A 12,633-nucleotide genomic window follows, 5' to 3' on the forward strand; every position below is an offset into this window, starting at 1 on the left:
CCAGATTATTTTTGTTACTACATCTTCAAGTCCCATCTCCCTCCCTCCCTCCCTGTCTCTGTCTCTCTCTCTCTCTCTCTCTCTCTCCCCCCCCCTCCCTCCCCTCCCCCTCCCCCTCCCCCCTCGCCACTCCCCCTCCCCCTCCCCCTCCCCTCCTCTTCCCTGCCTCCCCCCTTCCCCTCCCCTCCTCTTCCCTGCCTCCCCCCTCCCCCTCCCCCTCCCCTCCTCTTCCCTGCCTCCCCCCTCCCCCTCCCCTTCCCCTCCTCTTCCTCTTCCCTGCCTTACCCCTCCCCTCCCCCTCCCCTCCCCCTCACCCCTCCCCTTCCCCTCTTCCCCTCCTCTTCCCTGCCTTCCCCCTTTCCCCTTCCCTGCCTTCCCCCTCCCCCTGCCCTCTCCCTCCCTGCCTTCCCCCACCAACTCCCTTTCCCCTCCTCCTCCCCCTCCCCTTCCCCTCCACCCCCTCCCCTTCCACTCCTCCTCCCCTCTCCCCTCCCCATCCTCTACCTTCCACCTCCCGTCCCCCTCCCCCTCCTCTTCCCCTCCTTTAGTAGAGACAGGGTCTTGCTCTGTTGCCCAGGTTGGAGTGCAGTGGCGCCATCTTGGCTCACTGCAACCTGCCTCAGGTTCAAAGTCATCCTCCCACTTAAGCCTCTTGAGTAGGTGGGAGTACAGAAGCGCATGCCACCACACCTGGCTACTTTTTGTACTTTGTGTGGAGACAAGGTCTTGCCCTGTTGCCTAAGCTGGTCTCAAACTCCTGGACTCAAGCTGTCTGCCTGCCTCAGCCTCCCAAAGGGTTTGGATTATAGGCATGAGGCACCGCACCCAATCCCCATAACCATTTCTTCTGCTGTTTAATCTGCTATGAATCCTATCCAGTGAATTTTCATTTTGAATTTTTGTGTTTTTTTTCCCCCTTGAAAAATTGTATTTGGGTCTTTTTTATATATATTCTGCTTCTCTCCTCATTGTGTTCATGTATTCCTCTTAACCAGCCCCTCTCAACTGGTTTTGCACAACATTGAGCCCTTAACACACAACAGATACGGCATTAGGGCTCAAGTTGCATCTAGATAATTTGCATTGTACCTTTGCCTCTAGAATGGTACAGTCATGTACCATTCTTGGGAAAATCAAGAAAATAGTCACTCAAATAACTTTCTGTGGGGCTCAGTTCTCTCACAGAACTGTGATTGAGAAAGACTGCTTTGAATATTTGAATGTGATTATAACAGCTGTTTTAATGTCTTTGCTGATTCTATTGCTTGTCTAATTTTTGGATTTGTTTCTACTGACTGATTTTTCTCTAGTTACAGGTCCCATTTTTTCTGTTTTTTCACATGCCAAGTAAGTTTGGTTGGATGAAGGACATTGTGTATTTTATGTTGTTGGGTGTCTAGATTTTGTTGTCTTCTTTGTCGGGTTTCGTTCTGATCGTTAATTTACTAGCTGCACTTCAGTTTGATCCTTTCAAGACTTCTTTGAAAGCTAATGCAGCCTCAAGTAGCCTTTTTCCCAGGCTAGTTTAGCTCCACTACTAAAGTATGACTCTTTTGGGGTCTCTCTGCTGAATGCCCTGAATTATCAGTTTGGCTTGTGGGAACCTGAAGAATTCCCAGCCCCATGTGAGCTCTATGGAACCATTCTGTTCACAGCTCCTGGGTCATTCTTTGCCTAACCTCCTGGAGTTTTCATCCTAGACATGTGTATCTTGATATTCCGCAAAGACTCATAGACTCTATGCATGTTTTTGGATCTCTTTTTATGTGTAGCTGTCTTCTCACCACAACTTTGTCCTGTGACTTCTAGTTGCTTCAGACTTCTGTTCTTTAATGTCTCCTTTCAGCTCAGAGAAACCTTTGTGTCCTACACGGAATCCCCCATCCCCTCTACAGTCTGGAGTGTGCCTCCAGGCAGATGGCCAGTGCAGTGTTGAGGCTTACCCTACTTCTTTCCTTTCCATGAGGATTGTAGTCCTTTGCTGCCTGGTGTACAATGTCTGAAAACAGTTGTTTAATGTATCTAGTCCAGGTTTTTTTTTTTTTTTTTTTTTTTTTGGAGACAGAGTCTTGCTTTGTTGCCCAGGCTGGAGTGCAGTGGTGCGATCTCGGCTCACTGCAACCTCTGCCTCCTGGGTTCAAGCGATTCTCCTGTCTCAGCCTCCCAAATAGCTAGGATTACAGGCATGCGCCACCACGCCTGGCTGATTTTTGTATTTTTACTAGAGACAGGGCTTCATCATGTTGGCCACTCCGGTCTTGAACTCCTGACCTCAGGTGATCCGCCTGCCTCGGCCTCCCAAAGTGCTGGGATTACAGGCGTGAACCACCGCACCGGGCTCGTCCAGTTTTTTTTTTTTTTTTTTTTTTTCTGAGACGAAGTCGTGTTCTGTTGCCCAGGCTGGAGTGCAGTGGTGCGATCTTGGCTCACTGCAACCTCTGACTCCCAAGTTCAAGCAATTCTCCTGCCTCAGCCTCCTGAGTAAGTGGGATTACAGGCTCGCACCACCACGCCCAGGTAATTTTTGTATTTTTAGTAGAGACGGGGTTTCACCATGTTGGCCAGGCTGATTTCAAACTCCTGACCTCGTAATCTGCCTGCCTCAGCCTTCCAAAGTGCTGGGATTACAGGTGTGAGCCACTGTGCCCGGCCTAGTCCAGTTTTTAAATTGTCTAAGATAGGAGGGTAAATCTGGTTCTTGTTACTCCATCGTGATTGGAAGTAGAAGTCTTTCCCATTTGCCTTGTAGCTTTTTAAATCTCTCACTTGAAACTTTTCTTACAAAGAGTGGCCAGTCTCATGGAATGAATAGTCCTTGTCTGTGTGGCCATTTTTTCTCTATAATTGGGCGTTGGCAAATTTTTTCATAAAGGGCTGGATTGTAAGTCATCTTGGGCTTTGCAGGCTGTATCTCTGTCCCAACTACTCTAGCCTGCTGTTATAGCACTGAAGCAGCCATAAGCAATGTCTAAACGAATGAATGTGGGCGTGTTCCAGTAAAACTTTGTGTATACTGATGTTTGTGTTTCATGTCATTGTCATATGTCATGAAATATGACTCTCCTTTTGCAATTATGAAAACCATTCTGTACAAAAGCAGATGGTGGGATGGATTTGACCGACAGGCCATGGTTTGCCAGCTCTGCTTTATAGCACATTTAGCATTTGAGTGATTCTTTAGAATCTCTTAAGTCTCTTTATGTGGAAGTTCTTTCAGACAGCATTTCCTGAATGGATCGTCATGAATTTCTGTTCTAGGTGTTTTCTTCCTATATTGTTTGTTTAGAGATTTACAGTATCTCAGAGTTGGACATTATGCCCTTATTGACATACATTATGCCCTTATTATTTTATCATTTGACTTAAAATTTGATGTAACAAGGTTGTATATACTTAAAGTCTAGCTTGCTCCTCTTCTGTTTATCACCACTTGTTTTAATTCATTTTCTTTCTTTTCCCATAGCTGTATGCTATATGTAATGATTCCATTTAACAGGTAAGTGGGAGCCAAGCATAGTGTCTCATGCCTGTAATCCCAGCACTTTGAGACGACAAGACACGTGGGTTGCTTGAGACCAAGAGTTCAAGACCAGCCCAGGCAACATAGCCAGATCCTGTCTCTATAAAAAAAAGTAAAAATAGAAATTAGCTGGGTATGGTGGCATATGCCTGTAGTCTCAGCTACTCTGGGGACTGAGGTGGGAGGAGGATTTTAGCCCAGGAAGTTTGAGGCAGCAGTAGAGCTATGATCCGATGATCAGCCTTATAGTGAGACCCCATCTCTTTATTTATTTATTTATTTTTAGATGGAGTTTCGCTCTGTTGTCCAGACTGGAGTGGAGTGGCGCAATCTTGGCTCACTGCAGCCTCCGCCTCCTGGGTTCAGGTGATTCTCCTGCCTCAGACTCTTGAGTAGCCGGGATTACAGGCATGTGCCACCACAGCTGGCTAATTTTTCTATTTTTAGGAGAGATGAGGTTTCGTCATGTTGGTCAGGTTGGTTTTGAACTCCTGATCTCAGGTGATCCACCCGCCTCAGGCCTTCCAAAGTGCTGGCGGATCGTGAGATCAAGAGATTGAGACCATCCTGAATAACTGGCAGGTAAATAGAAGGAGATGATAATCAAGTGGTCTTTTTCAAACGCATCACTTAATCACTTAAGGGTATTTAACCAGTGACTGCTTCTAAAATTTCAAAGCAAAAGCAATTTTTAGCAAAGCAATTTTTAGCAAAAGGTATTTTAATTAAAAATACTTGACTGAGCATATAGTTTTTTGTGTGTGTGTTTTGTGTTTTTTTTTTTTTTTGTTCACGGCAGTAATAGGCATTCTGGGGAAATGGATAAATGTGGAGATTTTCCTTTTTTTCAAATTACTCAAGAGTCTAGTGCAGGAAGTTTTAGAGTGATACAAACAAATGCTGGGACCCACTTTCAAGGCAGAGTAGGAAAAGCATTCAAAAAGTGTTGTCAAGTCCCGCAGAAGGGATTGTAGCATCTATTCCTCCTGGAAAATCTGAGGGAACTTCTTAATTAGAATTGGTGTTTAAGCTGGAGCTTGATGGATTGGTAGGATTTGAGATGGAGAGGAGAGAAGAGTGAGGGTGGAAAGATGGGAAAGGCCCAGAGTTGGCAGAATGCAGGGTGTATTCTGGACTGGAACGTTGGCCTAAAAAGATTCTACATGCAATGGGAAAAAAATATGATAAAGTAGACTGGGATCAGGTTGTAGAGGGCTTTAAATAGGATGACCCTTCTGTATATAATGGGAAATTGCCAAGGATTCTAAACAGGAGGTGCCTGGATCTAATCTAGTGGTAGCATAATGGCAGAGAAGTGCAAATTTGGCAGTCCTTTAGAGGTTGTTGGAATCATGGAATCTGTCCGCTTAGTATAAACGCAGTGAGGGCAGAATCATGTCTGTTGTGTTTATATTGCCTGGCATGTGCTGAAAAGCCATTTGATGAATGGATGATTTCAGAAACGGAGATGATGAAAACCTGAACTGCAGTGACATGGGGAGAAGGAGACTGAACATTGGAAGGATATCCAAGTGATGTTGGAGTCTTCAAAATACTGTCTGGGTGACCAGGAAGGTGGTGGTGCTATTAAAATAAGAAGTATAGGCAACTCTGTAGTGATAGAAACTTATGTGACAGTCCCATACAGGGTTAGTCCAGGAGGCATTTGGGAATGGGGTATGGGAATTGGAGGCCAAAAGAGGAGGCTAGGACTAGGAATGCAAATTTAGAATTTGTCTCTTTTGAGCTTAGTAATGAGATAAGAATGGGTAATATCCTCCAGGAAGAGTGTGTCTGAGGAGAGGGTCCATGGGTAAAACTTTGGGGAAAACAAACATGGGAGGTAGAAGATTAAGAGGCAGCAAAAAGCCAAGAGAAGTAGCCAGAAACTGGAGAGAACCATGAGGCTGTTTTGTGAAGGAAGCCACGGAGGTGGTGGAAAGCATTGAGTGCTGTGCAGAGGATGGGGGAGTGAGGCTGCCCTGGTCTTGTGCGGGTTGCTGATGATTTCCTTATATTTATTTCAGTCTTCTGGTTGTAGAAACCAGATGACAGTGAGTTGAGGTGTGATTGGAGGCTAAGGATGTGGAGGAAGTAAGTGTGGACTATTTTGAGAAATTCTGTGGCAAAAGCAGGGCAAGATGGGGAAGTTATCTTGTTTTATGGGGTAGGAGGTTAGAGGAATAAGAATAAGCCACTGCAAGTTACTTAGTCACAGATATGGAGGTATACAGATCTGGAACTAGATATTAACACCTTTAGCGTTTGAGAGATTTAGAAACCTAGTTCGCAGGTTAGCACATGCCTTTCTGATGGGGGAGAATGGCGCAGTGCAGCTTCTCAAGACTATCTGCATTGTAGGGCCAGGTTAAAAGGTTGTTAGTCTCCAGTGTTGTGGACTGATACTTTGCTAAATGTTGTAAAAAATGAATTATTTGGAAAATAATCATTCTCCTATATATCATGGCAGTGTCAAAAGTTTCTGAACACTTGCTTTCAGTTTCTTTATCATTTGTGGATGTTATCAGGCTGCAGGTCTTGATTTGGGCAGCACTAGTGTAGTGAGTGGGGAAGGGAGCAGGAGAGTCAAGTGTTTTTCACAGGTGGCTCTTTTGATGACTTCTGTAGGCTAGTGATTCCAGATTAGGACCACTGAGTAACAGTTGCATTCCAACACTAGAAAAAGAGGAACGATGCTTACACCAATTCCAGGTGTTGTGAAGGAGTCAATAGACTTGAATAAGATGTTTTCACCCTTTTCTGTGAATACTTACAAATTATTTGAGGTAAAGAAAAATTGCATAAACATGCAACTGCTTAAAATATGAGAATTATTACCAATCAGTTATAAAGACAAGTATTTAGAACAGTATGAGAAAATGTTAATGAATGCTATCTAGTGTTAAGACGTTATGAATATTATGAATGTTAAGTGAAGACAAATTTCATTTTGCTCTGATAACTGTAAAATTATGCATGCATATTTTATTTGTCATGACATTTTCAGTTATAAGTGACAGAAGTGCAACCCAAACCAGCTTCACACAGTGCATGCATTTACTCATTTATGAAGTGAGGGTTGGGTGGAATGCAGTTGGCTTTCAATGAGTCCTACAACAGGGTACCATCAAGACCCACGTGTAAGAATTGTCTAAATTGTGGAGGTGGAGTAGAGGCGACTGCTAGTATGAGAGAGCTTGTGTTGAAGCCTAAGGCCAGAAAAGGTAGAACAACTGGCCCCAACCCTCACAGGTACTCAGGTGCAGCAGTGGTTTGAACCTAGGTCCCTGGTGCTGAACCATGACACAACCTCTGCTCTCCACCCTACAGAGCGTGTGAAGCCTTCTGAACCAACCGGGTTTCTAAAGCAGGATGTCATTATTTAAATTTGACATTTTAGTGTGGATCTTTTGCTTTCAGATTTCAAAGGATGTAAATTGAAGAATTAGCTTCATGCTAATTAGCATTCAGCTGCTATTTATAATTTGTTACTGCATCTCATTTTCAAAAGGGATTTATTTTTATTCTCCCTATGTTGGGCAATATGAAGAACAAAATGAATCATTCTCTTATTAAAACTGATGGCACCACATAACAAAATAGAGGAAATGACTGTGTCTTCCTTGAGTCTATGCTATAATTAGTGATTAAACATTAATGTTTAGGTTTTTTTTTTTTTTTTTTTTTTTTTTTTTTTTAAACAACAGAGTCTGTATTGTTAGGGAATAAATATTTAGCTTCTTTGTAGCTGAACTTCCAAAGCTGAGCTCTTTTAATGGTCAGATTCCATTATAAACTGATGAGAGACCTTTCTACAGGTCTTTGAGCTTTCTGATTTTTTTTGAGACAGTCCTGCTGTGTCATTCAGGCTGGAGTGCAGTGTTATGAACATGGCCCACAGCAGACTACCTCCTGGGTTCAGGTGATTCACCTCAGCTTCCAGTGTAGCTGGGACTATAGGCACGTACCACCACGCCTATTTATTTATTTATTTATTTATTTATTTATTTATTTATTTTTGAGACCGGGTCTTGCTCTGTTGCCCAGGCTTGAGTGCGGTGGCGCAACCTTGGCTCACTGCAACCTCTGCCTCCCTGGTTCAAGTGATTCACTTGCCACAGCCTCCCGAGTAGCTGGAACTACAGGCACACACCACCATGCTCAGCTGATTTTTGTATTTTTTGTAGAGACGGGGTTTCACCACGTTGGCCAGGCTAGTCTCAAACTCCTGACCTCAGGTGATCCACCACCTCTGCCTCCCAAAGCCTGTTGGGATTACAGGCGTGAGCCACTGCGCCCAGACAATTTTTGTATTTTTTATATAGACAGGGTTTTGCCAAGTTGCCTTTTATTTAAAAAAATAATTTCTTTTATTTAAAAAAATTATTTTTTTGGCTGGGCGCGGTAGCTCAAGCCTGTAATCCCAGCACTTTGGGAGGCCAAGGCAGACGAATCACCTGAGGTCGGGAGTTTGAGACCAGACTGACCAACATTGGAGAAACCCTGTCTCTACTAAAAATACAAAAAATTAGCCAGGTGTGGTGGCACATGCCTGTAGTCCCAGCTACTCAGGAGGCTGAGGCTGGAGAATTGCTTGAACTGGGGAGGCAGAGGTTGCAGTGAACCGAGATTGCGCCATTGTACTTCAGCCTGGGCAACAAGAGCAAAACTACATCTCGCAAAAAATTTTTATTTTTTAACTGTCGTCTGAAATGTGGGTTAAACAGAAGTCACAGAAATAATTTGAGTTTTTGTATATTGATATTCATCTTAGTCCTTTTAATGTTGCTATAACAGTACCTTAGGCTGGGTAATTTATAAAGAAAAGAGGTTTATTTAGCTTATGGTTCTTCAGGCTAGGAAGTACCAGAAGCATGTTGCCAGCATCTCTTGCGTTTCTGTTGAAGGCTTTTCATGGTGTGCCATAACATAGCGGGGAAGGTCAAAAGGGACATGGATGTGTTTGAAGAGGCAAAACCAAGGGGCATCCTAGCTTCGTAACAACCTACTCCCATGGGAACAATTCTGTGAGAACTAATTCAGTCTAGAGAGAGTTAGAACTCCTTCACTACAGTGTTACCAAGCCATTCATGAGGGAGATGCCTGCATGACCCAAACCCTTCCCACTAGGCCCACCTCCCAACGCAGCCACCTTGGGCATCAAATTTCAAACACGAGTTTTGGTGGGAACAAACTCAAGCCATAGTACATTTTAGCCATGCACTTGACCTATTTCTGGAGAGCTATAGTCATGTGAGAATGTGTAATGTACCCTTCCTGGAGGGAGTACATAGACTTTGAGTATCCCTAAAATATGTTCAATACGCAAAGTTCAAATTAAAAACAGCACAGATGTTTATTTTTTCAGTTCTGGGTCTATAGAAGCCCAGGTTTATTCCCATTTGCTACAACAGATTCCCTTCAAATAAAATGCACTGGCAAGGTGACCAGTGAGTGACCCAATGTCTGGTTGGGAAATCTGTCTCTGAACTTCTTGCTGTTGAACCTAAAATGTGGATGTAAATTGGATCACAGCTGGTTTGGCATTGAAAAAAAAATATACACAACAAACAATTACAACTTCTTTATATGGCAGTTTTTACTGGGTGTCTAATACTCTCTTTACTATCTCAAGTGGAAGTCCAAACATTTCATTTTTGTAGTAAAAAGTCTTTATTTCCAAAATGATTTGTTAGCCAGAAGAACTATAAACCACCTAACAAGACTTTGGTAAGAAAGAGACTTGATGCTTCTTATAAATTCCCCATTGCAAACAAAAAATAACAACGCAGCAAGAGTCATGTTACCCATTCTTAGCCATTAACCTGGTTTTAAGTCTCCCAAATCAGGATTTTACACGTACCCAACTGGGATCAAGTAAGAACATGAGACACTGGGTGGCTTGTCCTTGGATTAGGAATCACCGTTTTAAGGAACTGTATCATGGGTTGAGAGTTATTTAGATAGCTTAGAAAAACATTGCAAAAGTGGGCACTTCTATATGAGGACTTTTTTCCCCCCGAGTAGAAAATCAAATTTTGCGTTTCTTTATGCTTTTATGGGGAGAAGGCAATTCATTTAAGGATTTAAAACATGTTGGAGACAAGTAGTTCCGAGATGTAATAATGGTCCCTCCAAGAACAAGGGAGCAAAAGCCCTATCTTTCTTTTATTGAAAATGGAGGAGGACAATATAAAGAACCTTCTGAACACTTACTTAGCTTAAAGACATGAAAGACCCAGTGAATTTTTATGGAACAGTCTCTCTTGTGTTAAAGAAGGTATGTTGTATTTGGAAATATCCTGATGTGTTTAATAAAAATTCTTAGTGTATTGAGAGCATTGTATGTGTCTCACCAATGGCACACATTTGGATTAAGCAGTAATACGGCCTATAAAAGAAATGAAACAATAGTTTTCAACAACAAATGCAGGAGGAAAAACTGCTGATGGACCCAACTGAGAAAATGTCCTTTTACACTATCCCTTGGTGGTCAGTCTCCCTGAATCTGGTGTGCTTATTATAATTGCTGGGAAGGCAGTGTAAACCTGTGGCCATTCCTATGCATGTTTGGGAGGACCACAGCCCTGGTGTGGAGCACTGACAGATTTGGCTTTCCACCAGAATTGCTTGCTCAGCTTAATCTTATAATATTCCTTTCCCTTAGATTTATTTTCTGTCTTGATAACCTTTTCTCTCTACGTACAAAATTTCATGACTAAAATAACTTTACAGAGAGAGATTGTATTTTGTTGAAGTAATGCCTTGCGGGGGGCTTTGGGCAGACTTAGCAAAATGCTTGTATAATAAAAATGTTTTCTTGCTAAAAACTGATTTGCAAACTTGAAAGTCTAGATGTGTATAGGAAGATTTTAAAATTCAGGCATGGGACTGCTAAAGAGACCAATTTTGCTTCCTTGGTCTTGGTTCCAGTAAGGATTTAGTACCTAGAAGTTCAGAAGGTTGGCTTCCTAGAAGAATTGTGCATACTCCCCCCAAACCCCAAAAGCAAGGGAAAAATATACTCTAAACTTATTCTTCATCTCAGGTGTAAAAACTAGTTACCTTACATTTAAATAAAGCAGCCATAATTTATTTATTTTTTTGTGGGGGGGCATCAGGAGCCAGTATCAGGGGTAAGATAAATGTATTCCGAATCTCTCAGTGGAAGAATAAAAGCCACCCAACATCAATTCTCCTTTTGAAGTCTACCGGCTCTGTTTTCCCCAGGAACTATTGATGACTGAGGAGACTTGAACAGAGACCTCAAGTTCCACTAAGAAGAGATGGGCAAACAATAGTTTCAGTGAACAGGCCAAAGATGAGAATGAGGGGAATTTGCTCTCTTCATCTGATTGGGAATGTTTCCTACCTGCCGCACCCTGGGACTCAGGCATAGAGTCACTTCCGGACATGGTTGCCTCTCCATGTGGAGGAGGTCAAGGTCTCCGTCCTGCCTGGCCAGGTGGAAGCTCCAGGGGGACATGTTTCAGTTTAGTACAAGGTGGCTGACACTACTCCCGTGCAGGAAGAGGGCTGGCTGGTGGTGAGGGTGCCCCACTCAGCCTGTACCCATCAAGAAGTATTCAGAAAGGATGTCCCTGGCATCCACAAGACTACTGGGCGAACCACACTGCAAAAATGAAAACTAGTGTACACAATTTAAATTGTCTTAAGCAAATAATCCAGCCATTGGTGATTCTGGAATCTAGAGTGCAGCCCTGGGGAACTCGTACCCTTGCTAACAAGGATGAACGTTGCATGCTCTGATCTCTTTCTTGTCTTTGCAGCTGGTAAACTGGGAGCTTTTGAATCTCTTCTTTACAGTCATGTAACGTTCCTGAATTCCACCTCCACACAGTTTGGTGCATTCTGACCAGGCTGTCCATGGGCGCATCCTACAACCTGAAAGCATGAGAATGCCTTGTTAGGCCTACAGAAACTGGGGACGGAACAGGAATGCTGAACTCTAGTAGAACTGTGAAATGTGGTGTGTCTCCTCCTCTGTTCAAGTATGTAATGATTTGGTTAGAGTCCTTATTAGGGACAGTTAGGTCATATGTGACTGATTGCAAAAAATGGCCACAAATGCTTCACGAATCTTCTCATCAAAAGGCAGACTCTGTTTCTCCACCTCTTGAATCTGGGCTTGACGACATGATTTGCTACGGCCAATGGGACATGAACAAAAACAGGCCTAAAAGCTGCTAGGACCCTTCTACCATGTAAGCAAGCCTGACTAGACCACTGGAGAGACCATGTGCAGACAGGCCTCAGCCATCTCATGAGGCCCCAGATATGCAGGTGAGGCTGGTCTGGCCCAATTGTGCCACCAGCTAGTAATAACCACGTGAATGAGTCCAAACTAGACCCAAGAAGAACCATCCAGTGGACCCAGTTCACATCACTGATCCACAGAATCATGCTAAGTGGTTGTTTAAAAAGATGGTTTTGGGGTGACTTACGCAGCAGCCATGCAAGGAACACTAACCTGCTTTCTCTTATGCCTTATTCCCCAAGTACTTGGCTCCCAAATGCTAAGTATAGAGAAGTACAATTTTTGTTCTTCCTACTCAGCATAAACATGCTGCTCTCCAAGAAAACTTCCTTGACCCCCAGAGATTAATTAGATTTTTTGATTACTGCTTCCATAGCACTCTAGATTCCTCTCTTATAGAACCCATCACATTTATGGTTACACATGAGATATTTGCTAACCACACAACAGCTAAGAGTCGTGGAGGAATGTATGGTACAAGTATGTACCTGGCACATAGTTGACTTTAATGAACGTTTGTTGATTGGCTAACTACCATGTAGAACAGAAACACTGATATGCAAACAGCTCCCTAATCATAAGGATCCCAAACGGTCAAGTAGCTCCTCATACTTTTTCCATTTCTCATCATCCTAGGTGGAGGTGGAACATCTTTAAAAAAAGGAATGGGACTTTAAAAGAAAAAGAAAATGCCTACCAGGGGCTTCAGTGCTGAAGAAGATGCCCATGTAAAAAAGTGAAGGTTAACATGTACATCAAGTTTTCTGATTTTTAAAGTCCTGGAAATCTCTGAAGTTAAGCTGGAGTTTGGGGACGTACAGTCTTCTTGGGTTAC

General features: G+C 43.0%; 1 protein-coding gene across 2 annotated transcripts in view; it reads right to left on the reverse strand.

Moving 5' to 3' along the window:
• SPON1 (spondin 1) overlaps nucleotides 1-12,633 on the reverse strand; it is a 313,903-nt gene that overhangs the window by 6,981 nt on the left and 294,289 nt on the right. The window contains exon 16 of one of the 2 annotated variants that reach the window (XM_073018110.1): nucleotides 11,257-11,425. In XM_073018110.1, the coding sequence (XP_072874211.1) occupies nucleotides 11,262-11,425 (164 nt within the window). In that variant the 3' untranslated portion in view covers nucleotides 11,257-11,261. Of the gene's footprint in view, nucleotides 1-9,544; nucleotides 11,426-12,633 lie in introns of those variants that run through there. The other variant, XM_008006181.3, reaches the window with a different exon arrangement.

Source organism: Chlorocebus sabaeus, chromosome 1 (assembly GCF_047675955.1).
Source record: "Chlorocebus sabaeus isolate Y175 chromosome 1, mChlSab1.0.hap1, whole genome shotgun sequence".
NCBI lineage: Eukaryota > Metazoa > Chordata > Mammalia > Primates > Cercopithecidae > Chlorocebus > Chlorocebus sabaeus.